This window comes from Daphnia pulicaria, chromosome 1 (assembly GCF_021234035.1).
Source record: "Daphnia pulicaria isolate SC F1-1A chromosome 1, SC_F0-13Bv2, whole genome shotgun sequence".
NCBI classification, from domain to species: domain Eukaryota; kingdom Metazoa; phylum Arthropoda; class Branchiopoda; order Diplostraca; family Daphniidae; genus Daphnia; species Daphnia pulicaria.
Window position 1 is genome coordinate 28,722,078 of NC_060913.1, and position 27,331 is coordinate 28,749,408.

At 37.6% G+C, this 27,331-nt stretch overlaps 2 protein-coding genes and 1 long non-coding RNA gene across 3 annotated transcripts; 2 read left to right on the forward strand and 1 right to left on the reverse strand.

Moving 5' to 3' along the window:
* The first annotated feature begins 14,741 nt into the window (after positions 1 to 14,741).
* On the forward strand, positions 14,742 to 15,382 carry LOC124339696. The gene is made up of 3 exons (XR_006918021.1): positions 14,742 to 15,053; positions 15,140 to 15,262; positions 15,346 to 15,382. It is a non-coding gene; the product is annotated as an uncharacterized LOC124339696 (long non-coding RNA).
* Positions 15,383 to 22,975: 7,593 nt separating this feature from the next.
* Positions 22,976 to 24,700, forward strand: LOC124321271 (protein Star-like). Its single transcript, XM_046784188.1, has 5 exons — positions 22,976 to 23,245; positions 23,324 to 23,499; positions 23,605 to 23,795; positions 23,892 to 24,108; positions 24,209 to 24,700. Exons 1-5 carry the CDS (start codon positions 23,080 to 23,082, stop codon positions 24,359 to 24,361), a joined length of 903 nt encoding a protein of 300 aa, XP_046640144.1. The 5' UTR covers positions 22,976 to 23,079; the 3' UTR covers positions 24,362 to 24,700.
* A 601-nt stretch (positions 24,701 to 25,301) lies between these two features.
* LOC124321137 (sodium-coupled monocarboxylate transporter 1-like) lies at positions 25,302 to 27,066 on the reverse strand. The gene is made up of 11 exons (XM_046784044.1): positions 27,020 to 27,066; positions 26,854 to 26,921; positions 26,718 to 26,786; positions 26,536 to 26,621; positions 26,396 to 26,461; positions 26,249 to 26,323; positions 26,075 to 26,183; positions 25,886 to 25,995; positions 25,619 to 25,802; positions 25,462 to 25,548; positions 25,302 to 25,361 (listed from the first exon to the last, which is right to left on the reverse strand). The coding sequence occupies exons 1-11, from the start codon at positions 27,060 to 27,062 to the stop codon at positions 25,302 to 25,304; spliced, it is 957 nt and encodes a 318-aa protein (XP_046640000.1). The 5' UTR covers positions 27,063 to 27,066.
* Between the last annotated feature and the right edge of the window lie 265 nt (positions 27,067 to 27,331).

Consider the following 27,331-nt stretch of genomic DNA (forward strand, 5'->3'; position numbering starts at 1 on the left):
GTAGAAACTGGCCAGCACGTTGCCACTCTTCGCTCAGACAACGGTGGCGAATATTTCAGCAACAAATTTGAAGAATGGTTGAAGGAGAATGGAATCAAGCATGAATCAAGCGCCCCGAAGACCCCAGAACAAAACGGAGTGTCGGAGAGATCCAACCGGACAATAGTTGAACCAGCCAGGAGCATGCTGCATGCCGCAGGGCTTCCAATTGAGCTATGGGCGGAGGCCTCTAACACAGCCGTCTACATCAAAAATCGAGTAGTGTCAAGGAGTCGAGAAGGAAAAACGCCTTACGAGTTATGGAAAGGTATCAAGCCTAATTTTTCTCATCTTCGGGTGTTTGGAGCAGATGCCTATGTTCATGTGCCGAAGGATGAACGGACAAAATTTGATCCCAAGGCAATTAAGTGTACCCATGTTGGGTATTGTGAAACCCAGAAGGCCTTTAGACTATGGGATCCAGCCACTAGAAAAGTGAGGATCAGTAGAGATGTCCTTTTTAACGAAGAAAGATTCTGTTCTATTTCAAGAGAATCCTGTTTCAGCAATCCGCCATTGGTGTACCCAGAAGAATTGGTTCCAGAGAACTCGATAATGAGTCCATCGGAGGATCCGCCTGAGACATTGCCGTCTGAAAATCAATTGCCTTTGAATCCAGATCAATCATCTGAAGCCCAAGAAGCACCGACTGTTACCATCGATCCAGCTGCAACGAATCCAAGGAAAAAGAAGCAAGTTACCATCATCACTCCCAGAGAAGAAAATCCGCTTGGAGCAAGGATCCGAAACAAACCCAGCCGGTGGATAGAAGAATCGCAAACTGAAAAATATGCGGGAATGGCGTTACTGGATGTTGAAGAACCGGAAACGGTAGAAGAAGCTCTCAACTCAGCTGAATCAGAGAAGTGGATGTTAGCCATGGATGAAGAGTATCAGTCGCTTATGAAGAACAACACTTGGACACTCTGCAGGTTACCAGTTGGAAGAACTGCAATCAGGAACAAGTGGGTGTATACAATTAAATCTGGTACCGAAGTTAGATACAAGGCTAGGCTTGTAGCAAAGGGGTTCACGCAAAGACCTGGCATTGATTATGAAGAAACCTATTCTCCAGTGGTGAGACATGACTCTCTGCGTGCCGTACTTGCAATCACAGCTGCTGAAAATCTTGAGATGGTGCAATTGGATGTGAAAACAGCTTTTCTGAACGGGGACCTTCATGAAGAACTTTACATGTTCCAACCAACAGGATTTGAAATCGAAGGACAAGAAGACCTGGTGTGCCGACTGAACAAATCATTGTATGGTTTGAAACAAGCCTCGCGTTCCTGGAACGAGAAATTCAACAATTTTTTGGTGCAGTATGGTTTCTCACAAAGTAAGGCAGACCCGTGTGTTTACACAATCAAGACAGAAACCGAACTAACCATAATGGCCATATGGGTTGATGACGGTATTGTGTGCAGCTCTCTACAATCAAGATTGGAAGATATCGTCCGCTATCTGGAAAATGTGTTTGAGATGACTCATGGTGACGTGGAGTGCTTCGTAGGGATCCAAATAAGAAGAAATCCAGAAAGGAACCTAATTCACATCAGTCAAGAGAAATACATCGAAAAGATCCTCAAGAAATTTCAAATGGAGAACTGCTATCCCAAAACAGTACCGGCGGACCCGCATGCAAGATTGTCCAACAATGCAGAAAGAGACCCAAAGGATTCCTTCCCGTTTAGAGAAGCAGTTGGATCTTTGATGTTTGCGGCTACCTGCACAAGACCTGATATTGCCTTTGCGGTGAATCAAGTTGCGCAGTTCTCAACCAATCCAGCAAAGGCACATTGGGAGGCAGTGAAAAGAATTCTTTCGTATCTTCGAGGCACCATCACTTCTGGAATCTGCTATGGAGGAGTACAGGAGAGAAATGTGCTGCTAACGTATTCGGATTCGGACTACGCAGGCGATCTCGTCACTAGGAAATCAACCACTGGCGTTTTCTGTTTCCTTAATGGCGCCCCAGTGTCTTGGTCCAGTCATCGTCAGGACTGCGTATCTCTTTCATCTACTGAAGCAGAGTATGTTGCTGCCAGTGCAGCCACGAAAACAGTCATATGGTTCCGGCAACTACTGGATGACATCGGATGGGAGCAGAAGTCACCTACTACCTTATTGTGTGATAATCAAGGTGCCATCAGCTTGGTGAAAAATTCAGGACATCAAGCGAGAACTAAGCACATAGATGTCAAGTACCACCACATCCGCAATATGGTCAAGGAAGGAGTCATTCATATCCAGTACATTCACACTTCACAACAACTAGCAGATATTTTAACTAAGCCCCTGGATGGACAGCTCTTCAGTCGACTCCGGGAAGAAAGCAACATTGTTGATATTAATCATGTGATGTAAAATTGAGTGGGTGTGTTGAAATAGCAATTTCCATCTCATGTGGTGAGAAGAGGCTTCGACTTGATACAACCATGTTGCCCTTATTCCTTTACTCGTTCTGTCACATGTAAGTGTTGGAAAGCCTAGCTGGATCTATGTGTCAATTTTGGTATGTTCATTCTCTACACAAATATAGCACAAGTAAGCTGTTAAACTCTTGTATGTATACTTTATTTCAACACGCTTCTGCGGCGACTGGGACGGCAACTGGATCTTCTAATAAGGCTTCAAAGGCCACACGTACCTCGTTGAGGGGGCGATTCATAACTTCAATATCCTGATCGCCAAATTCAAATTCAACAGGATCGAAGTGGTGGGCAGCCGCTATGAGGAATGCACGTATCGTGATCCGGCCGTTCTGTAAATTGCTCTAAAGAGCCAAAATTTCCCTGTCTCTATTAACGTATTCTATTCTCCGTCGATCTCTCACAGGGGCCCCATCCCTGGCAGCCAGATAGATGTATATCGTGTTCATAGCCCACTCTTGAAGCCGATCTGAAAAAAAACAGAAAATTTGCAAGGTTATTTATGTGATTTGGCATTTTCTTGAAAATATGTACTCATTAAGATCCATGGGTTAGAATATGGGCGGTTCCTGGATAAGGTCGTTGAATGCTCTATGGCTCTCCTCCATCAGATTGTTTGTGCGATTTGCGTCCATAAAAACGCAGAATTTTTGGGTGGCCAATTCGCTCAAGCTTTTATAGCAGACGACAAAATGACGAACCCGAGTGCATTTCCCAAGTTTTAGTTCCCCTACCGCTAAGTTTTAGTGATACCTAAGAAAAGTAGTCTTTTTGAAGAAGTAAACAAGAAGTTATGATAGCAGACTACATAAACGTTCGTCTCTTTTTATTTGACGCTTCACTCGAGTTTTGCATTTGGGGGTGTTTTTCAATCAAAGATATTTCACGAACAAAAAATATTAAGTCCCTAATTGTTTTATATGTCAAAGAAGAAAAGCTGTTCTTTCTATCGAGTGATGCGGCACGCTCTAAATTTTGAAGCAAAATGTTTCCTATAATTTAGAAGTATTTCCTTTTTTTCGTGCTTTTTCCCCTCTATCACCCCGTTAATTTCGTTAATATTTGTAAATATTAGTCAACTATTTCGTAAAAATAATTCTACGTCGAATGAGATAGGTCACATCTTCATCAGATTTCCACGAGAGCGTCAAAGTCTCGAAAACTGTTTTCGTCACCCCCCGTCCAATTCCCCAGGGACCTCTCAGGTCAATAGTATTTGGAGGGCTGTCGGAACTTTTGTTTCTTCAAATCTCTCGGTCTTAAAGAGCGGTAAGCCTTCGGCTTTTTAAAATAAGAATTTTAAAAATCTCTCATGGAAAAAGTACTTTGGTCACTACATAACCACGCCAGGAGTTTATTCAGAGGTGGCCGCCTATGAGTTTACTGCATTGACATCAGTTCCTGGCTGCATTCGTTACAACGGTGGCAGTGATGTAATAACACACAGAAGGATGACAGTACTTAACAATGTAATTTTCCTGTTGTACACTCAATGAACTTATCCGTAAATAAAATTGCGTGTACGTTATATAAACGTAACTTTATCCAAGTTTTGAAAAATTGTTCATTGGAAGTGATTTTTCGATTAATATTAAATCCCTATATTCCAATTTAAATTTGGTTTTTTTAATAATTCCCATTTGCAAATTGTAAAAAGATGTATAGGATGATGTGTACCAATTTTTATTACCTACACAACAAGAGCAAAAAATGAAATGTGTTCCTCGTTATTTTTATGGTGTATATTCCACTAATTGTGTTTTGTTCACACTAGTTCCGGTTGTTTTGAACAATTATTGAAATTCTGATTTGTTCGAAATTTTTTGTTGTTGGTGTAGTTGGTGTAGGTAACTCGATTTTCGAAAAATAGTTACGAAATAAACAAATTTAATGTTATTATATTATTCTAGTTGTGGCTATACCTTACCACGAAGTAGGTAGCAAAAAATTTGTGGAGTTATTCTTGTCCACTTACTGATAAGATGTAACATTATGATCCAACAATTGATATGTTTGCGAAATTGCCATAAAAATCAGAAAATGTAATATAAAATTCGTGTATGTTTAGATTAAAATAAATTCATTAAAAAATTAATTTTGTATAGTACAGATACTTTAACGCACATTTTTAAAAACTGGTAGATCTAACAATACCCCTAATTCGAGATCCTCTTGAAGGTTGCAATTCGTGTACAATGAATGAGATCAGAATTTCAAATAATGAATCTATTTAGACTGAACTGCTGTTATAGAACTATGAGATATTTCTTTTGACAGACTTTTCCATACATTAAACGTTTTTGAAATGACCTACAGTAGCTACCGAAAGTTTGGGAACGCGTGAAAGCACCTTATCTAAAAAGGTGTTTTTTGCAGCGTTTCCAAAAATCGAATTTTTGACGGGGGACAACGAATATTTTTTTAAGTAGCCATGAAGGTTGGCTACTTTCTGATTTTTTTCAGACTTTTTTTGTTAAGGGCAGGGCATCAATAAATGGATGTAAAAGTTTAGGAACACGCAAGAGGAGCATATCAAAATCGGGCTACTTTGCCGGTCTATAAATAGGGAACCAAAAGGCATAAAACGACGATGGCTAGTCTGGCTTTGAAAGTCACACACCGATTGCCACATTCTGTCTGATTATTAAGAGTTATTGTCTTTGACCATTCTTTTCTACATTGCCCGTGAGAGGATTTTGAATTCGATTTTGAAATAGCATTCCATCCGCATTTTTTGCCAATTGGTCTACTGACTCCAGTTTCCAGTGGACCCGACATGGCTTCCTCCAATCCTTCCAATCCACATCATTTATGTTTGGTTACCGGATGTTTTGAGGAGAGTAGGATGTTCCAGATGTTTAGCAGGGCCGAGTTTTTTAATATATTGTTAGTTTCGTCTATTGTTTGGATGTCCGCTTTGGAATCACTGAAGATGAACAGCTCGTTTTGTTTTGCTGATAACTTTGAGGGCCTTTTGATCCCTTGTAGTTTGGCAGGTTGGACGTTGGATCTCTGATGAGGTGCCATGACTCTTTTTTGTTAAACAGGTAAAGTATAAGCGAAGGACGCAGCTTCTGTGTTGACTGCTCCGTTTGTGTATCCGATGGCAGTTGCATCGGATTTTTTCATTCGGAACCAAAGAGGTGTGTATGGGGATACTATCCATGTTGCTGGAGTTTTGAGTTGATTTGAGTAGTTTGAGTTTAAAGGATAAAGGATGCTGGGGAAGCCAAGTGTTTCAATGTCTTTGATAAGCAGGGTGCAAAATGGAATTCTAAAATGTGGATTTCGGTCAAAAACTGTGGAAATCATCAAATCCCCATACTTTCCAATGGAAAGCATGGAAAGTTTCCATGCATCAGCCGAATGTTCGCTACCTAAAATATGTAAATCAAACTTTTTTTACATATCTGGATTTCGAGGTAAGATTGAAAACGAGTTTAAATATGTTGATGAAATGGTTATTTTAGCTGCCACAGTATGCTTCAGATATCCCGTTGAATTCTTTGAATTTACACTTTTTAAATTTCTTTAAATTTCACTGCCATTTAAAAAAAATGCACATTCAATCATTAATTCAAACTATATTTTTTTCCAAATGTAAATTTTTTTGTGAAATATATGCTTAGTGTAGAATAAACAAAATATTCCATAATCTTAAATTATTTAGAGGTCGCTGTTATTGGTGCTGAAATTGGTTTAGGAGGGATGAGACGATGAGTTCATAGGGTAAAAGAAGTTTAATGTGGAGGCAGAAATGTTAGTTCTATCGAGTTTATAACATCAGTTTTGTCTGTTTGATCTCAAGTGTTTCGCGTTGTGTTCGTGTGAATCTTTAACGTATAAAAAGTGAAGTTCCTTACAAAATTTTGTGAAATTAAAACTTAGATGGTATTTTGAAGTTTTTTGAACCACTATGAGAGGTGTCTAGGTTCTCGCCAAAAATCCCTTTTTACCAAAACGTGTTTTTTAACATATTTTTTAATAGTCACAAAGGTTTATAAAAAAAACTGGCGAAATGTTGAATATGACTGGATCCAAGGTGCCACTCCAACTTAGTGTAACGAGTAAGTCGGGATTAACACGAAATAAATATTACTTTAAGTCGCAGAAAGAGAAGGGAAATGTTTAAATCGACGCATTTGAACGAAAAATTGCGAGAAATATCTCAAAAATTCACATGTCGAATGCTCATCCGATATTTTGGTGAAGAATCCGATGAACAATAGTTCCGTTTAAAGAAGACCACGGTATTAACTTGAATCAGATACTCAGGATTGCGTTTTAAATGATAGGCAAACTGAATTCAAAGACATGCCAGTAATTCCGCTTATGTTCATGATTTACGGATAAACTATGCATTCACGATTTTTTTCTTTCACAAGAGATTATACCTATTCCACGAACATTTTATCAAAAAAGTAAACTAATTTCGAGAAAGCTATCACAAATGTGGCTTCAAAACATTCAGTTGTTTTGTTGTTGGAGTCATGCTTGGATTAAGATGAAGTTTCAGTTTTCTAGCCAGACAAGGATTCATTTGTAACACACAAGTAAGAATTCATACAGCTTCTGTTGCAAAATTTGGAATGGTTATAACTACAAATCAATGCATACAAAAAACTGTAATAAAATTACTTGAACCAAATTAAGAAAGTGGTGTAAACATTTTGGTCAGTTTAACTAATTTTTTTCTCAGGTTTTCACGATCTACTCTGACAAAAAACATTAACTCGAACATTTATAAGGTGGGTTCTTGGGTTTCATAAAATTTAGCCATTAACAACAATAGTTCCAAGAAGTGGAGCACTTTGGGACTTTAACTGGAAACCACTAACTATCGATCGATGTGATGGCCATTTCGCTAAGTCCTATATACATAAAAAAAAAAAAAGAGTTCGGTTAGGATGTCGCGACTACACACTTCTGCCCCATCTTGTAGATTCCTTTAAAACAATACGCTGAAGAAACTAAATATCCAATCTTTTGATGATATGTTTGGAGCCGTTCACATATGACGTCACGGTCTGAGGTAGGTGGTTTTCTGACCTCTGTGACGAATTGTGACGAAAGGGGTAATTGGGGTATTCACAATGGGACGTCACAAAGACGTCAAAAACACTCGGTACACTATGGATATGTTGGCAACTAACCCAAAGACTTAGTTTTTTTCTGGATCGTCACAATAATGTGATCGTCGGCATCATGTTGGCTCGACTATTTTAACAACTAAGCATAATGAACAAAAACGAACTATATCAGTCTCTTTTCAAAGGCTATGTAAGCGCTTTCAAGAGAACGAATAGTAGAAAGTCTTGCCAAGATTAAGTCATAAAGTAATGGAACGAAATAAAAACGATGTAGACTTTTCCTGGGAAAATTGCCATTTTCTTGAAAGAATATCGAGCGATTTCAATGAAAGCTGAAGGTGGATTTGTGCAAATTTGAGCTAAAGCATTGGACATTGAACCCAACGATGATGTTGAAACTGTTTGCGAAGGCATCAGGACCATTGAATCACCAGTTCACAATTCTAATGGATGTGTCCCTCATGTTCAGCTACAATTGCAAAAAGATTGTGATTGTATGAACTCAGAAGTTTGCATGCTGCAATTTGAAAACAAAAAAAGACTGTTGTCTGATGTTCAAGAGAAAGAACTTAAGTCAAAAATTAAAAAAATAATAATTAGAGAAGACACTTAAGATAAGAAGAGGGCTGACACACACAGATCTCACAAAGAGAGAAACGAAAAGAAAAAACTTCAAAAAGTAGCAATAGAAAAAAATCTTCGAGACGAATTGCGAGTTAAAATCTGCCTTTTGAAAACTATTATTGCATTGATCGTGCACGGTTCCGCTTTTCATTTAAAAAGACAGAGCGACATGTATCAAACCATCAAAACTCAATGGACGAACTGAGAAATTTAATAAAGGTGGATTCAAGATAAGTAGGAGCGGGGTTTACTTTTGCCAAAAAGAGTTGCATCTTTTAAAGGCCGGCACCATGTTGTAACCATCCCCGTGGAAATCATATGAGCCCAAAAACTACCGTCATGCTTAACATTATGATGGGCCATTTTGTACAACCACCATTAGATATCTAGAAAAATTGACCTCATTTATCGGCCCCAAGAAGTCTGCTTCGTAAGTCAAGATGACAAATGTCTCGTCTCAATGTGTTTTACTGCGACAAATAAAAAGAGCCCTCTACTCATGCATGTGAAACACCGTGTTAGTCTGCCTTATTATTGGGTTGTTGCCGAGATATACAATAATTCCCTCAGTTTACGCTGGAATCCATATTCCTCAGAACGGTTAACTAAATATTTATGAATTAAAACTTTTTAGGAGTTAAAATATATTTTTTATTGCTATTAGGATTCGGAAATAAAGAATACGTCAGTAATTCCGGCCCAACATACATTGAAATTCGGTAAGGAAATCACTCATCAACCACAGCATTAAGTCACGCAATTGACTTCGAAAAACGTTTAAATCTCGAAAAATTTGCCGAATATCAGGTGTGTTCTCGATCAGCTAGTGAAACCAATTGTGATTTTTACTGTACACGGAGGACCCGACGAAAACCTCCGATATTAAAAAGTTAGAGATTAAAATCCATAATTTAGTTAATTGTGACCTTACTGGTCTTTTTGCGGCTACAAATGCCAATAGAAGAAGTGCTTTCAACCGCGTCGAACGAAAAATGGCTCAGTTGAGAGATGAATTAAACTATCTTACCCCATAAACCTTTTGGAATCCACTAAGGAAGAATATTTCACCAACCAACACTGCCTATTTCTCAAACTAGTGAAGATTTCAAGGTTCCGGAAGGATAAAAAACTGAATCGTAATTTTTCCTGATGCTATTTGTCTCGCAGAGTCTCACGAGTTGTGACTAAGAAGAAGAAAGAACCCATAGCGATACTAAAAAATGGTTTAAAGACGATTTAAAGAAAAAGAAACAAGAAATAGAACAAGAAATTTACCATCTTCAGAGAGTATTCTCCGATTCAAGTTTGGATTCTGAAGACGATGATCCACATGCACTTGCGGCTGCACAACCTTTAAGTTTTATACTTACAATTTCAATTTAAATTAAAGGGGGCAAAAAATTGCCAAAAAGTCAGTAAAATCAAACGTGAACTGCCCCTTCGAACAAATTCTAGCAAGAATTTAACCAAGGATTAAGGTTTGAAGAGCAGCGTCTGATGTTCTCAACAGCATACTTGAATCACCTGGTACGTCCAACTTGTACGACAAAACCAGTGATGTTCCTACGAAACCTATTAAATCAATCCGACTCTATAGCACAATATTTGAATATTGACGGTTCTCCAGTACCAATTCCCCATGTTTTTTCTTAAGGTTAATCGTCAACGTCAACAACCACACTTAAGAGGCCATCCTCTGCGGTCGGCTCAGCAAGGTAAACTCCCTTTATTATGTGTCCATCATCTCCGACTTCGTCAACTTCCTCAGTCACCACAGAGGGAAAATTTAGCAAATGGCTGACCCTTGTTTCACCAATTAAGCTAACAAGGGGAGAGGTTTAGGTTGGGGTAGGGTTGTGGGTACGGGTATGGTTTGGGAGAGAACGGCAAGAATGCGGCGCAGCACAGCACGAGCTTGAAATGGTGCTGGGTATCATTTGGAAACCTTCCAGTGATATGGTGGGATTTTGCACCAAGATTGCCTATGCCACTTACACAAGTGTTGGATTATTATCTAAGGTAGTATAACCTCTTTGATCTATTAGGTACAGCAGTTCCAATGACGGTGAAAGCCAAGATTAAGCTCCGTGATCTAGAAGTAAAAGGTCTTAGCTGGGATGATCTCGTTACCGGTGTTGATCTATTACAAAATATTCTAGGGTTCCTATGTTCCCGATGTTGCTGATGGTGGGGTAATGGAAGTAGGACAAACGGAGGAAGCCGACCACCTCGTCATCAGAAAACAATAGGAGAAAGCCTGGGCCAAATTGGTATGTTTATAATAGTAATAATAAACAATTAGTTTATTACCGCACCGAGCCATTGCTAAATACATCATTTTTCAATATTTGTATGGAGAACCTTAGGAAAAAATACAAGATTCCTACTTCGAAGAAACTAGAAAGTTGGTTCCTCAATACCGCAAAAAGGACGAAGATTACATAAAGCAGGATGAGTATACAGTCACGCTTGTTAATTTCTTGAGCAGACAAATTGCTCTATGAGTTTTTATTTCAAATTGACGGAAGGTATACTGAGAATCAAACTACTCCCCCATTTTTTAATCCCTTTTTCACCTTTTAAGGAAAAGAATAAGAGAAAGAAATGGTGAAAAAGGGATTAAAAAATGGGGGAGTAGTTTGATTCTCAGTATACTCTTGCGTGACTGTATAAGAAATCAGAAAAACAACTTGATGAAGAAAGACAACGGTAGACGATATTCATTTTTTAAAATTCAATGTTTTATATAATTTTTAATCATAAATTAATTTTTTCCAATAGTTTCCTCTAGTGAGTGGACGACGAACAATGGGAGTTAAAGGCTGTTCTTGGTGAAGAGACGAATGACGGAGTCCGCTATTTCACCGTTCGTTGGGCTGATTCGTTGCTGCCCGAAGAACAAGTGACACTAACTTCTCCTGCTCCTGTACTTAAAATACTTAAAAAATACTTAAAAAAGAAGGAGAAAAAATTGTCTTGTACCAAGTAATTTTTTTTCTACAATCAATTGTTTTCTTTCTTTGATTGTTCCTGTTGGTTTAGTAATAATTCTTCAAACTTTTTCAAATTGCCTGCTGGATGTAACCCTTATTAGTTCTTTCTCGTTTCTTTGGTTCTCGTCGAGTTTTTCCATGTTTTCTTCTGAAAATTGAAAATGATCACGACGAAATTGTTTGATACATCTAAGGTTACGAGACAGCAATTTTGAACGATAAATACACAGTCGTTATTTTGAGGTTGAAATTGGCGTGTGTATTTAAATTAAAACAACAAACATGGATGTATAGACACATTCTTTTGTAGTGCAGTCAAGGTAATTTTATCCTTATCTAGGCCGTTACGCTAACCAAGGTGAAATTGTGGCGAATCTTACGTATCATCCATCATCAAATCATCTGGCATCATCCTAAGTGACCACCTTAAGGATAACAAAACAGAACCAAAGATTTCTTCGCGATAACACGCCATAGAAGGCTAAAAACATTTTAATATTGTAAGTTAGAATTCTTTGGAAAAAATAGGTTATGTAATATTTACCGTGACTTCAGTCAAAATGGTTGGGCCAACAACTATCAATAATCAACCATTGAAAGTTCCATTTTGGAGAAGAGAGAGAGAGAGAGAGATAAAGTCTTCTTAAGGGTCAGGACCGTGTCGAAGATAGTTGTCTCGAGTCAATTCACAGCAACCAAATTTTGAAAGAATCTGACGTTGAAGCCACGACATAGATTTTTCAACAACTTTTAAAAAGCTAAGATTTACTTGATGGCGTTTTAAAGTAATCTCCTATTTGAATCTTTCTGGACAGAAACGAGGGAAAATCTGAAATCCGAATTAAAGGGTGGGGCAAGATCTGGGTTTAATTAATTCCTACATTTAGAAACAGTAGGAGCAATTCCTTGGGAGAAAATTATATTCCTGAAGATAATATATATCTTGTTAACATAAATTACTTTCTATGCCAGTACGTTTTTTTGAAATCTTAAATTAGTCTATGTAACCAACTTAATATTTGTAGGAGTTCTGGCAGATGATACTTTGAAGGACATCGACTTGCCAGCTGAAGAAAAGCGAAAATTTCGTGTAAATTGCAGAAATTTTTATATCGCCGTGATTGATCATTTTCAGGCGAGATTTGACTTTGATGATCCCTACTTTCAATGTTGTCATCTTGAACTCTCGGAAAATGCCCGTAGAGCCAACCAAAAGCTCTTTTCGTCCATTTTCAACAAGATTTCACTTGTTAAAAGGCATACAATCTCTTGCAGAAAGGGAGTGGAGACAACATGCACTGTTTAACAAGTCCACTTTCAATCGATATTAAGAGACCGATGTTGCGAGAATGTTTGTCGAAGACCACTTGAAAATTGTTTTGAATTGGGAGAAACGAAAAACCAAAGAAAAAAGTTTTCTAATTTAGCTTCTTGCATTCAGCTCCTTTTACTACAACCGTGCAGCAATTCTTCCAGCGAGAGAGCTTTCAGTGTGATGTGTATTATCGAGACTAAAAGAACCGAAACGGGTTATGCAACGTAACCATAGCCAGTCTCATGAGAATAAAAAACTGGATGAAATCTGAAGATGTGTCAGCTGACACAGCTTTGATTGATCAATGATCTCTTAGTCCAATGTGTAGAAAACTAAAGGCTAATGCGACAATAATCTTTCAGTCTCAGGAGTAAGCCAGCCGGGATTAAACTAGACTATTAACGAGTAAACCTGTCATACCAAAATGTGAAAATTCTGATTTATTCCACTCGAGATATTTTTCTCAACAACTGGTCATTTCATTTTTTAAATCTTTTGTGCGACTTATGTCTTTAAACAAAGAAAATTTGGTGATTTGTAATGTGATTTTTTTGTGATTGTTACATGCATTCATTTCAGTAAACAAAAGTACAAACATTTTCTTGTTTTTTATTGAAAAGTAACGACTAAGGTTTATAAATTTAGAACAGTTATTGAAAAATCTACAGTAAAATTTAGGGATTTAGAAAAAAAATAACATTTTGGGATTTTTCTGGATATTTTTTTATGGGGGGGGGGGGGGTGGGTTGGGTTCCCAGACTGACAACGTTCTAGATGAGCCCCTTCTCAAAAAGATGCAGCCCTGATTAAAAAGATACCCTTTTTATAACTATTATTAGAAAAATCTATCAAGAAAAACAAAAGTTCGACAGATTTAACTTGTTGTCCAAGAAGTTTACAAGAAAGGGGTATGTCAACGCAGAAAAATTATACATAGCATCAAATTAATTTTCAATGAACTGGTTCGTGTGGTTTTCTTTCTTATGTGGCCACATACACGGTGGTCTAGATCAGTGTATTTATAACCGGACACAGGCAAGCGAAAACACTCGGGAAACTTCGAATGAGCTCCAGGAAATTGGCCTATCGCGCGGACACGTGAAAACAGCTGAGTTTGAGTGGTGGGCTTCTGATGGCTACTGTTGCCACATTAAATAAAAAGCGAGTAGTTATGTAATGAAACTGTCAATATCTGGAACACAAATATTCTTTGTTGCTGGCCACGTGATATGTCTTAGTTAGCAAGCAGAACACTAAAATTCTATGGTATTTAAACCATATTGACCTTCCTTGGAAATTTTGGAAAAGATTACCAAGGAATGTCGATTCGATTCGCTGCTGTAATTACTAATAACAGCTATTTTGTAAGATCACAGCTAAACAAAATGAGATTTACAGCTGAACAAGATTTATTACAACAATCGGTTTGCACGCAAAGTCAAGCAGCAGCGATCAAATACTTAATTTTAGGTGTTTCAGTGGTTTTAAATTGCTGAGACATTTAAGTATTCATTTATAAACACTACAAAAAATTGTATCTTACTTCAACATTTTTCAGAATACTGAAATACAAAATGGAATACTATATTATTTTTATCGACCTGGAATGGTAGTAATGATTCTGAACTGAATTAGGTTAATGCAAAAATAAGTAACAATAAGTCTTTTTAAATATGAACAAATTTAAAGTATTTTCGGTAGCCTACTTAACATTTATTTCCCTACTTGTTATACATTGATTGACGCAAAATTCCACACAACATCAAGTTATTTTGGAAATTGTTGATGCAGCTGTCTATATTCTTTAGGTATAAAGCGATTCCATCCAGTATTAGCATTTGACAAGTGAAGAGCTATCGTAATGGAAAATTTTTTTGTGCCATTAGTTCTTCTGTGGGTCTTCAAGAGTTCTTCGTATTCTGATTCACAAAGAATTATATTGTTCCCGTTATATAATTCCATTTTTTCAAGAATGTAAAGAATGAAAGTGAAATAGAAGTGTGAACTGTACTGCTTATCAATTTTTGAAAATTTAATTGAAATGAGTGATGTATATCAAAATTAGAAAAATCTTCCTAACGTTGACAAGTACGCCGCGGTAAATCTATAGCTCAACGGAAAAAAAATTATAGATCAGTCAAGCAGGGCAGCCATTTATTTTTGAATCACGAGGTCGGTGTTACGGTTAGTAATGGATATCAACCTGTTACCTCGCAAAGTAATTGTTACGGTGCATTGAAGTCAAGCATTGGAAAGAAAGTTTTCACATTGCCTGGGAAATATGTTCAAAACCGTTTGTCGGACTTATCTATTCTTAGAGAAAAGTTGTACACCGAAATAATGAGCACTTCATATTTATACATGGAGGCATTTCAAATTACTTCTTCAATTAAACTCGAAGACATAAAAGTTTATCAAAGTTTTTCTTGTTTCTCTGAAGAATTTGAGGAACTTTTGGGGCATTCTGATGAGATAGAACATTTGTCAGAAAATCTTATTGTAAAAATTGAATGTTCCAGCCAAGATCCCTTAAAGGAACCACCATCATTTCATTTTGTAGGTAATTATTATAATTTAGTTTATGTTTACCTAACATTACTCATAGAAATATATATTGTCTTTTTACATCAACATTTGATGTTCCAGCCAGCAACAGTTCATCGGTATATTCCACTGGGAAGGAATATTGTTTAAATCGTTAAGAGTGTGTGCTCCCAGCCACACCTCAGATAACATCAGACACATATGGTGCTTTGGGAGAAACAGAAGGTAAAATGATATCTATGGAGCAATATTTAAATGTTATTCATATATTTCAATACTACAACTTGTCTGGTTAAACTATTACTCAGCATGTTTTCTCCAACCTACAACCCAATTTATGACACCAAACAAAGTTAGTGTTGTGACACAAGAAGGTAAATCCATTTGCTATACATAATATATGAAATGTTTGTCATTTATTTTCGTACTAAAACTTGATTTTAACTGCAGGTTTGGCTGATGACAGTACTGATTTGACTGTATTGAACGTCAATGAAGAAAGAATATTGAATATGGGTCTGTTAATTTTTATTTGTTATTTACCTTGTTTTGGTTGTTAATTTTATTTCTACCTTAGGAACTATGATTGTAACACCTCTCTCTGAAATTACCAACATTGAAACGCCTACTTTTCCTCTTAGTATTCCTAAAGACGTACGGCGACTTTGTTCGAATGATTGCATCAAACGGAATTTCTGAAACAGTGTTTAATTACAGTGCTTTGATTATGGAAATTAATCGCATTTCGTCAAACGCGCGTGGTGTCAAAGAAGTACCGCCAGTTTGTATACATAAACAAGTATGACGATTTAATTTTTAGTGTCGTACACAGTGCAATTAATGAAATTTCATTTATTTGAATGTTTGTGACAGCTTGGAAAACCAGTTGACCCACCACAAAATGGAATTAATCCTCATGCAATACTGTTTTCCGATGGACCTAAATTATCATGTATGCTGATTCTAGGAGGAGTTTTGAATTTAAGAACATCAAAATGGATAACTTGTGCGACGCTATCTTCAACTTGATTGCTGTGCATTACGTGAACCGGTAAGGAAATATAGTATTATTATAGTAGTAGTAACTTTAAAGAGTAATCATGACTCTGGTAGTGAAAAGTAAAGAAAATTCATTGACATTCGGCTATTGATCTATTGATCTATTGACTGTGTCAGTTGAATGTTGTCGACTGACTTTGACTTTTGTGTTTCTTTTGTAACTCTTCGAGGAGTGGCCTGATCACTGATCCTAAATTGAGTGATGAACTGATTCTTTTACAATTTCAGCAGCGAGTTCAGTGAGAATGACTGTAGGCTAACGAGACAATATGCGGACTTATGCGGTACTTATGCGGGACATTCATGTGTGAAAAGAGTTATTGAGCTGCCAACCAAATTATTTCAGTTAATCGAGCTTAAGAAAAATGGTAAAGGGTTTCTTGTTTAATTTTTTAAGTTTTATCTGTTACCAGGAACTCTGTGTTTAATAGAAGACATATGGAGGTATTTCACTTTCTTTCATCTGGGTCTTGAATGGTAACTGAACATTACATTGTATGTTTTTGTACATTATAATTATAATTTTAAGCACCCTGAATCTCTATAAGAATTCAATTTTCCCTGGTCTGAAAAAGTAAATGACCACCAGAACAAAAAAACTGACAAGTCACATTTGGCTTTCTTTTCTGCAAACCCTCGTCGGTTCACTCGCCTCCATACTTCTAAATAGAAGACGATTCCTACCCCAGAACTGCCTCACGCCTCCTCCAAAGAGGAATGGCTTAATTAATGCTACATGTGTCTGCAAGAGGAAACACAACATCGCTGATCTCATTGCCTCACTTGGGTGCGATTTTCTTGCAATAACTGAGACTTGGCTCAATGTCACCCGCAGTAACCACATCCTAAGGTCGGCATGCCCCCTGGCTACACATCAATAGGCCTACATGTTCCTCGTTCTGTTGCCACCAGGAAAAGGGGCGGTGGCGTCTGGCTAATTTTCAATATTGGACAACACAATCGAAGTGCCAAAGTTTTTGGTGATATTCAAAAGCGCCTTGGCAAACTGTTCATCATAAACAATGAGACCAGATGGAATTCGTACTACAATGCCCTGAAACGAGTCAATCATTTCATCAACAAGAAGCGGTCCGCGCTTAAAGCTCTTTTTGAAGTCTATGGTATTCAGTATTTTCTCACGGCAGAAGAAGAACTGGTGCGTGAATACGTGAAGATGATGAAACCTATTGTCAGAAGCTCTGGATGTCCTTCAAGCGGATGTGAAGGTTTCGATCGGATAACTCTTGCCAACGCTGACCATTCTTTTAAAACACTTGAGATGCTGCTTGACGATCCCTCATCAGCGTAACGATTTCGTAATTCAAGAATCGCTTCCAAGACTGTTTTGAGGACTAGGAAATTATTTTAGCAGCGATTTTGCATCCTCAGTCCTCACTTCAAAAACAAATAAATTTTGGAGAAAGATAGAGAGACGAATGAAGACACAGCTACTTATAAATTCCTTTAAGTCACGCAAACAAGATCCAGTGCGCCGTACGCAAGTGAGGTAGATGTAGATCAATATAAATATAATCAGTAAATTTGATTACAATCATTGTGTTTTTCTATCACAGCAACAATAACAAACAAGAAGCAATAGCAGATGTCAGTGTATCTTAAGAAAGCGTCTTCAGCCTAAGAAGAAAAAAAAAAGAAAAGGTATTTCTTTAAGACCATGTTTGGATCCAGGTGATGCTGATTTGGATAATGTAATGTAATGTAATGTATTGAATTTAATATAGCGCCCTTTACAAAAATTGTTCAAAGGCGTTGTGGGCTCAAGACTAGATACAGAAGAGTTCAATTTGAAAATGCAGTACTGAACAAGTGGGTTTTTAAAAGTGACCGAAATTGTCCAAGGGACTGAGCAGAGCGGATAGAGAAAGGTAGGGAATTCCATAGTCGAGGAGCAAACACCGAGAACGCACGGTTACCATATGATTTTAAGCGAGAAGCTGGAACAGACAGTTGGTAGAGGGAGGCAGACCTAAGAGCACGAGGCGGGCAATATGGAATTATCAGTTCAGCCAGATAAGAAGGAGCAGAACCATGTAAACAACGATGAACCAGAACTGCGATCTTGAAATCGATGCGCTGACGAATCGGCAGCCAGTGAAGAGAGCGTAAGTGGGGGGTGATGCTCTCGAACTTCCTTTAAATAATTAGGTTGATCTGTATTTTTCGGATACATCAACAAAACTTTTAAGTCTGAAGAAATATCCGATTTAAAAAAAGCTCTTTCTAAAATACAACGCAGCACTGCCGTCCTCCGCAACTGTGGAACGTTTGTTCAGCCTTGCCGGACGGATCTTTGTACCACCGAGAAATGGGTTGTCGGATCAAAATTTCGAAAAACTTTTGTTTCTGTAAGCGAATAAACATTTCTATCTCAAATTGAATTGGATTTGAAACATTTCAACGTTTTTATTTAATTTAATTAACAATAGGAATTCGGACGAATATACTTATATGTCCGACTCCTCTACTTTTAAATGTTGCTAATTTTTTAATGTTTTCCTCCTTCAGGACCTCCGGACGAAAACCATGCATGCCAATGTCTGATGCTGTAGAGGTACATCCGATCTATCTTTTTGCCCGGCCTGTCGAAGAAGTGGATAGCTTGAAGGACGGTGGTACTCGTAACGAAAGGTAGGTAGCCGGGGCAGCGGCTCGAAAGGCTCGCATAACCCAGTCGGAGGAAAAGGACGAGCTCCAACTCTGCTGGGCCGGCTCGGGCAAATCAGCAGACGAAGACTCCAGCTCGACAGACGAGGACAAACGCGGATTCTACCGGGATTTGGAGCGGAATTCAGCATTCGCCGCAGCTTACGCCAGAAACGAAGAGGCAAGAGCAGCACGTGTCCACTTTAACGCTCAACCAGGCCTGGGCTGGACGGTACACCAGGGGGAGAGAAACGAGGTCGGCGTACATTGTATTTTGTTCCGTTCCATCAACTCGTGTAGTTTTTCGTTCTCTGGGTCGTCACGTAGCATGGCGTCCTTCACGTTTGTACTTGATTAGTTTATTTGTGTGTCTGCAATTTGTGTGTGTGTGTGTATCTCGAATCGTGAGAGCCACGACGTTATCTCTTTCTGGATCACCACCTTGATTTGTGTTTCAGACGTGTCTTTTTCTCACTGTGCCCGTGTCATTCATGTCTATTGGCAGGCAACCAATAGACTCGTTGCAGAATACATTGGCATAACTAACTGACGTTCCGTCTCTATCTTTTCCTTCCCGTAACCGGCGTGATGTGGTAACATGGAATCCATTCGTCGCGCGACTCACATCTCCGCTCCGTACTTTTCCACTTTTGTTCTGTTTCATCAACTCGTGTAGTTTTTTCGTTCTCTGGGTCGTCACGTAGCGTGGCGTCCTTCACGTGTGTACTTAAACTAGTTTAATTGTGTGTCTGCAATTTTGTGTGTGTGTGTGTATCTCGAATCGTGAGGGCCACGACGGCATCTCTTTCTGGATCGCCACCTTGATTGTCTTTTCAGACGTGTCTTTTTCTCACTGTGCCCGTGTCATTTATGTCTATTGGCAGGCAACCAATAGACTCGTTGCAGAATACATTGGCATAACTAACTGACGTTCCGTCTCTATCTTTTCCTTCCCGTAACCGGCGTGGTGTGGCAACATTTCGGAATTGCAAACATTGTATTCTTAGGTTATGGCAGCAAACGAACTGCTAAATCCAATTGGTAAAAACTAAAATGCATTCTTAGAGCGGATCATTACTCCTCGACTGGATGTGAATAGATGTTTCTGTGTGTCAACCGATAGGGCACTTACTGATGTATTTTTTTTACTTGTTAAAGGTATCAGTGTTCATGTGCACGAACATCCTGCTAACATTTAAAAAAGATAAAAATAAAGAATTGGCAGCTGCGAAAGCGAAAAATATTAAGCTGCAAAGGAAAAAGGAAGATTTGACGAAGAAGACGGGTGAGCTGCGAAGAGAAAACGAAGAGCTCCAAAAGAGAAACGACGAGCTGAGGGCACTCTAAAGGAAAATGGATGAGTTTCGTCTAAGATGTTAGAGGTTGATGCCGATTTGAGGGTGTGAGTTACAGGAAGTGTTGAGCAATTTGTTCTTAAAATTGAAAAGAATTGTCTTGGTTGGTACACGCTTAATTTTCTTTCATTAGGAACCAGTGTGATGCACCATTAAAAGAATGTTATTTATCGTATAAAGACCCACGAAGTTTGAAACGCCACATCAAGGATAAACATCGTAATATCAAGATTCGACAATCATCAATCCCGTTGCAGAACTTATGCGTTCTAAAAGAATTTCGTCCCGGAAAGTCCCCGCAAAATTTCCTTCCTCGAAATCTCCTCCCAGCAAGATTGTTTAAAAAAATTTTTAAATAAAATTAAGTCACGCAATAATTTTCATTATAGTCTAGGGTCATTGATGACAATTCCAACGAACCATTGAGGTATCTTAGTCACAAATTTTGAGCGAAAATTTGGCGAATTGCAAATCAAAGAGTTCGCTCTCATAAAAATGAAAATGTTCCATTTGAAAAAATTAGCTTATTAAATGGGAAATTAAGGCGAAAGAAAGCGAGAGACAGCGACCTGTCGATGGGAGAGTGAATCGTGTTCTGCCGATTCTAGAACAAAGGAAGAGGGGTGTTGAAATTGGGTTTGAGAGAAAACAGCAAATAAATAAGGGGGTGCAACATTGCCACATAAATTTGGGAGAGAAATGAATATACAATATAGGGCTATTCGACATCTTTTTTTACATTTGTTTCTATCTGGCAACTGAGCCGTCGTTGAAACTTGTCATCTGCTATAGAGCCTCAGGCATTTGCCTCACTTTGTCTGGGTGGGTTTTGGATGGGGGTGGGTGGTGAGAGTATGTGATTGGTCGGATCGGATGGTCAGACATAGTTGGACGCAATGCCTGAGGCCTTCTAGCAGATGATAAGTTTCTGATTCAATTTTAACTTAACTTTTTTTCAAATCAAATTTGATAATTTTTTCACTTTTTAAATTTCTCGCCACCAAGAGGCGCAACCTTCAATTTTTTCACCCTTGGTCTTGAAAAATAGTTTTTTTCTTATCACAACATGTTCTGATATATAAATCAGCCAAACAACGCATTTTAATATGCTCAAAATTTTTTTTGTGATTATAAAGGTCAAGCGGACTTTTAAAAAATTCAAATTTTAGCGCCAGGCGAACGTGCCATTTTTTTTTTTTTTTTTCTCAAAATCACGCCACTTTTTTTATTTTGATGAATAAAAAAAACCTAGTGGCGATCAAATCCGTGAGATGGTTGCCACAGGTTTTTGTCGTTTTCATATGGAATCACCCATAGGTTTTTTTTTTAAATATTTGCGTAAGCCTTAAAAAACGCTCAAGTGTAGCCTAGGCTTAAGCTTTAGGGGAGAGTAGGGCGACTGGCTCACTTTTTTTTCTCTTAGCCGCCATTCCCTTATTTTCCAACGTATTTAGATCCACCAAATCTTAAAAGAAAGACAATCCTTCCTGCTTTAAATGGTGATTTTTTCAATTCGATCTAAATAAATTAAGACTAGGTTATTGCCGATTTAAAAAAAAAGAGAGCAAACCCGCCCCAGATACGGGGTCACTTGCTCACACCGTATTTACTAAATATGGTAGTTGACTAAAAACACGAAAAAAGTCGAACACAAATAATTTTACTGCTATCATATGCAATTTTATGTAAGCCAAAAAGCCCCGACGCTGTGTGGCCGATGCGCCCCTAACAAAGGGGTCTTAGTATATTATTGAATATCTCTTATTTAAACTATTGTAAATATAAAACAAACTTAACAGGCTTAAAGAATAGATAACGTAGAGTATTTTCCAGATTTTTTTATAATTTTAAAGTAATCGGGAAAGCCGATATTTGATTCGAAAGTCAAAGTAGGACGACCCAATTTTAAGACGAAAAATTTATTTTACCTTTCATTCCTCAACCGTTCGTCGTACTACCATGAAATTTGGTTTTAAGATGCGCATTAGTCACATCTACATCTCCTGATTTTTTCAATATTTTATTGCAATTCTAACCTATCAAGAAATCAATTGAGCCATCCGACCCGAACGCCAGATCGCCCCCCTCCCCTACGTATAGAAACTTGCAGCCACGACTATATATGAGTCTTTCGCCCGTACCCTTACTACTACTATTATTTCTGCTAAAAATAACTTTTTTTCTAGAATTATTGAATACACTTAAAGTGGTGTAAATTTCTTGCATTTTATGGAAAGAATGTATATTTCAATATTTATTACATGATCAATGATAGGCCTGTATGCTGCTGCACCTCGAATATGGAATTCTTTACCCCTTGAGTTGCGCTTGCTAGCCCTTTTTCCCTATTCTTCTCGTTTCTCTCTTACACAATTCCGTTGTCATCTAAAAACATTCTTGTTCCGAAATGCTTATCGAAACTAAGTGTCACATATTTTCTGTTGGGAGCAATAGCGCCTTTGATCAGTCTATGGAAAAGGCGCTATACAATATCAAATTCAATACATTATTATTATCCATAATTCCATACTATTAAAAATCATATCACATTGGATAAAATGTAAAATCAATAAAACATTATGTCAATCCAATGTCGAAAATGTGACTTAGCCTACATGTCAAAATGACATTGAAGTCTCAAATCAACATTATTAAAATCAAATCAAACGATACCTGGGGGAATGTGATGGCCTATGTAATCCAATGTGGGTATTTTAACAAAGAACTTTCATAAAACATCTTGATGTCGGTATAATTATTATATACATTGCCCATGAGCACAAAAAGGCACCTTTAGGCGGTCATAGCAAAAGGTGTGGTTGATGCCCACCGCTTGTACACTTTCACTTGGAATATCACCAGAATATCACTCAACAATTGAATAGTTATAAGTGAGGAAGTGATTTTTACGGTGCTCACTCTCAATCGACAGTATATTCATATAGCCCCGCTGTTCTCAAAAATATGAGACGGTCTACGTTTGCGAAAGGTCGACCCGTCGCATTGATGACGGTGTTAAGTGTGGGTTGCACGCTATTCTTTTTTCGCTACTGTTACCTTGAGTCTTCTGAACTGAACATCAGTAATTACATCAGTCAGTCTTTATTTCAAGCATCAATTTGTGATATAGGTATTTCTCATATTCATTATTATTTGGTTATAGAATAACTAGCTATATTTAAAATAAAATTTATTCACTCACATGAAGACTACATAAATTCGGCGAAATCGGCGTTGGAACAGGACGATCCGTGCATTTTAAGGATAATTCGTGAAAAATTTTTGTTTCCACCGTCTCAAAACAGACTTCACCTGTACGATCCAAGGAATCATAATCCTTCTCAGGGCCAAGCTGATGTTATCTTGGATGTTCTGAAAGACCAAGTAATAAAGCCTATAGAGATGCAACAACGAATAACTTTAAAAGCCTTCGTTTGAATGATAAATTTTCAAATGCTTATTGAATCACTAAATATATCGTTCGAATAGAAAAACGGATTCTTTGTCGAATGCGGAGCGTTGGACGGTGAACTGCGATCCAATACTTTGTACATGGAGCTCGATTTGGAATGGCAAGGAGTTTTAATCGAAGGCGATCCCAAAAATTACAAGAAAGTATTGGAAAAAAACCGTCGAGTTTGGACTGTTCCGGCTTGTCTCAGTACTTCGCCCTATCCAAAGTATGAATTACTCCTTATATAACTGGAAATACCTTTATAATTGTTTCGAAATGATTTGAATAATGTTTTATATCAATGCGCAATTTGTATATGAAGGACGGTAGTGTACAATCAAGCGTTCAACTTGGGCCGAATTTCACAGAATGAAACAATCGACGAGAAACGGGAAGAAAGCGTCCGCGTTCAATGTTTCCCTTTTTTCTCTATTCTTTCGGCTCTCGATCAGACGCAAATCGATTATTTCAGTTTGGACATTGAAGGTGACGAATTTACCGTACTGAAAACCATTCCTTGGGATCGAGTTGATATCAAGGTAAAAAATGTTGTCTGTCCCATTCCAGATTTATTTCAAATGCCAATTATTATTATTTATTTGCTCACTTCATTTCTGCGTGCGTCGCTGTCATTATTAGACTTTGTCAGTGGAAATCGCACATGACCTAGAGAATAAAAAAATAATCAGAGCTTACATGGAGCAGAAGGGATACGAAATTGTCGCACCATATCCTGAGGAAGGGGACACTGTGGGAAATGACTTCATTTTCAAGAAGCGTCGCATAGAATAATTTTGCTTATTCGAAAGAGCAACTTATATTCCAATAAGCCTAACAAGTTTTCTTGTAATATTTGCAATTGTTCGTGAACAAGATGCTTATGATAGCTAATGCCTTTTGATCGGCACTGTTTTACTTAAATATGATGTATAAAAATGTTTCAGTTGTTTCTTGTGATGTGTCTAAAAAAATTAATAAATTCAATAAGATCAAAGACAAACATAACCTATATAATAGTGGGCATCTTATGATAAAATTTTCCTCTACATGGTCGATTTTGAATTTTTCTAATTTTGATTTTATGTAATCTACCATGGAGTTCTTGAACATTCGTCAAAATTATTTTTGATCTACTCTTTTTGCTTCCTTGTAGCCGGAATGTTATGCTGTGCAATAATTAGGTCCAGCCAAATTATCGTATTTTTTATATCTCATCGTCAGTCCACCGTGAATATCCTCAGGACTGGATGAAATGTATAATTTACAAACACAGACCAATTTTGATGATGATGATAACGATCAATCAGCTTCTCTTCGAGGCACACCGATATTTATAAGTCGATGCTGCCCAGCGCATTGAATCCCATAAGCGCGCGTAGTTGAAACTGAGTTTATGCCTTCAGGTTAATAGCCTTGTATCTATAGAATTTCCATGGAAACCTTGGTAAGTTTCCTATAATCACCACCACAGTCACGCATGGAAGTTTCTTTAGGGGGTAAATGACCCAATGCTTTTATTCATCTGTCAGAAAATATTACATAGGGATGCACAGAAGCTTCTTGACTCTATTTTTATACGGTCTGTAATTCTTTCGTACTTCGCACGTTTGACGTTGGAGAGATGCAACGACGAAATGAATTAAATGGAATTTAAATTTTCTTTGATGACATTTTCAGAAAACTTTTCTTTCTACTATACAGATGAAAGAAGGTAGAATTATTTTTACTAAGTTCATTGACCCTTCAGCACCGCAGCAACGCCCAGACCGGACAATATGCCCACTCCGGCTCCCTATAAACATTTTCACAATTAAAATTATGAATCAAAATTATTCAGAAATAACTGTTTTGAGATTCAATTGAGAATTCACTTAGAAATAATTCAAACTCACGATAGCGTTGGCCCAGGGGAAAAAGATTCCCAGAGTAAAGACACCAAGGAGAGGTCCGCCAATAATTCCAAAAATACTCAGCGCAGCCTTTATGAATTAAAAAAAAAAATGTTCTCTTAGAATTTCTGAATATATAACAATATTATTTAAAGTCTACTTCTAAGACGTTGCCAAGCTGGGAAGCCACGAAGACCAACCCAAAACAGAGAAGTCCAAATCCCATGGCCAAACCTTTAGAGACATTGGTAGCGCGTGCGTCGGTCATTCCCGTACAACAGAAAGGTCGCACGAAATCTTCCAAACAAATAGCTGCCAAAGAGTTGAGACCGCTAGACACAGTACTACAGAAAAATGTGTCAAAGTAATAAACAAAACACATATATCAGTTGTATAAAAAATAATAGTAATAATAATTAAAGTTCACCTTAAAGCGCCGCTGAAAATTCCAGCAACAAATAATCCGGGAACACCTGGTATGTGACCCAAAGTGTCCATTACAAATAATGGGAATAGCTGTGCCGGGTTGTCAACGTACTAAAATAATTATATCAAAATATTTTTAACATTTAAAAAATATTTCATTCGAATAGATTAACTATGAAGAATTCGATACCTTTGCTGACAGAGGATCGCAATCGGCGTATTTAGCAAAAATGACCATGCCTCCGTAACAGCAGACCGCAAGAAGGACGAACAATCCGACGAGGTTGATCCAAACGGCGCTATTAAAAATAAATAAATAAATAAATCAAATAAATCAAAATGACTTTGAAAATTATTTACTCACTCTCTTGCTTGTTTCATTGTGGAAACTGTAAGGTACCGTTGCACTTGAGACTGATTCACTCCATAAATGGTAATCCTTGCATTCATAAATAAATCTGTTATTTTCAATGAATTGGATTATTATTAATTAGATTCCAAATAAACTCACCAGGTGAAATATCCACCAACAACTAAAGACCACACTGAGTGCCGCTTGCCAGGATTAACGTCAAAACTTTTTTCATTCCACACAAAAAATTACTACAAAATGATTTTACTTTCAAATTAAATTTTACAGAAATATCCTACTCGGAAAATTCGACTCTCCCGCTTGCCTGATTGGCATTCCAAACAGCAGACAAGCATCCAACGTCGACGTGTCCCTTAGCAACAACCTATAACTCCAAGTATCAAGAGTGCGTCAAACAAAAATAATAAAAAAAAATTTTGATGATGTTGGAGAAGTATAACCCCCGCTATATAATACCTACCGCTATCATCGCACCATACATAATAATAACTTGCAATGTGTCGGTCCACATAACGGCTTTCATTCCTCCCTGTAAAATAATAAATAATATAGTCGTAGAAGCATTATTCAAGAATGAATTAGCATTATATACTTACAACCACAGTGTAGAAGATGCACACGAGAAAAATGGCAGTGACTGAGACATAAACATTTATTCCTGTCACTGTGGATTTTTAAAGAAGCCATAAAAGTCATTGATTTTTATTTCAACTCCATTCACATCATCACACGAAATTCAATTTGGATGAAAAAGATTTATACCTTGACTAAGCGCAAGTGCGGGAGCATAGACGACAACAGACATGTAAAGACTCTAAAATAATTTAAAAAAAGAGCTGGTGACGAATAAAATATTACAAAATGTATTATCTGTTCTCTATTTCGAGATGATGGAGATCTCTTACCTAAACTAATACGCGATGCGCTAAATATATATTTAGCGCAATTCATTGCATATCATTTTTTTTACGAAACGCGCAAGCGCTTGGTTAATAAAGTAAATGGTTTCGGAAAAGAAAACCATTGCGCGACTGGACGAGTAGCACGCGCTCGTCCATTATTTCAGCGCAATCA

Excerpts from the sequence above, each read along its gene's own strand:
- LOC124321271 (XM_046784188.1), top strand. The coding sequence starts at position 23,080 with ATGAGACGGTCTACGTTTGCGAAAGGTCGACCCGTCGCATTGATGACG. Across the intron at positions 23,796-23,891 it reads AGTACTTCGCCCTATCCAAA|GACGGTAGTGTACAATCAAG; the intron begins GTATGAATTACT and ends TTGTATATGAAG. Across the intron at positions 24,109-24,208 it reads GGGATCGAGTTGATATCAAG|ACTTTGTCAGTGGAAATCGC; the intron begins GTAAAAAATGTT and ends TGTCATTATTAG.
- LOC124321137 (XM_046784044.1), bottom strand. The coding sequence starts at position 27,062 with ATGTCTGTTGTCGTCTATGCTCCCGCACTTGCGCTTAGTCAAG. Across the intron at positions 26,184-26,248 it reads ACAATGAAACAAGCAAGAGA|CGCCGTTTGGATCAACCTCG; the intron begins GTGAGTAAATAA and ends TATTTTTAATAG. Across the intron at positions 25,362-25,461 it reads TCCCCTGGGCCAACGCTATC|GGAGCCGGAGTGGGCATATT; the intron begins GTGAGTTTGAAT and ends AAATGTTTATAG.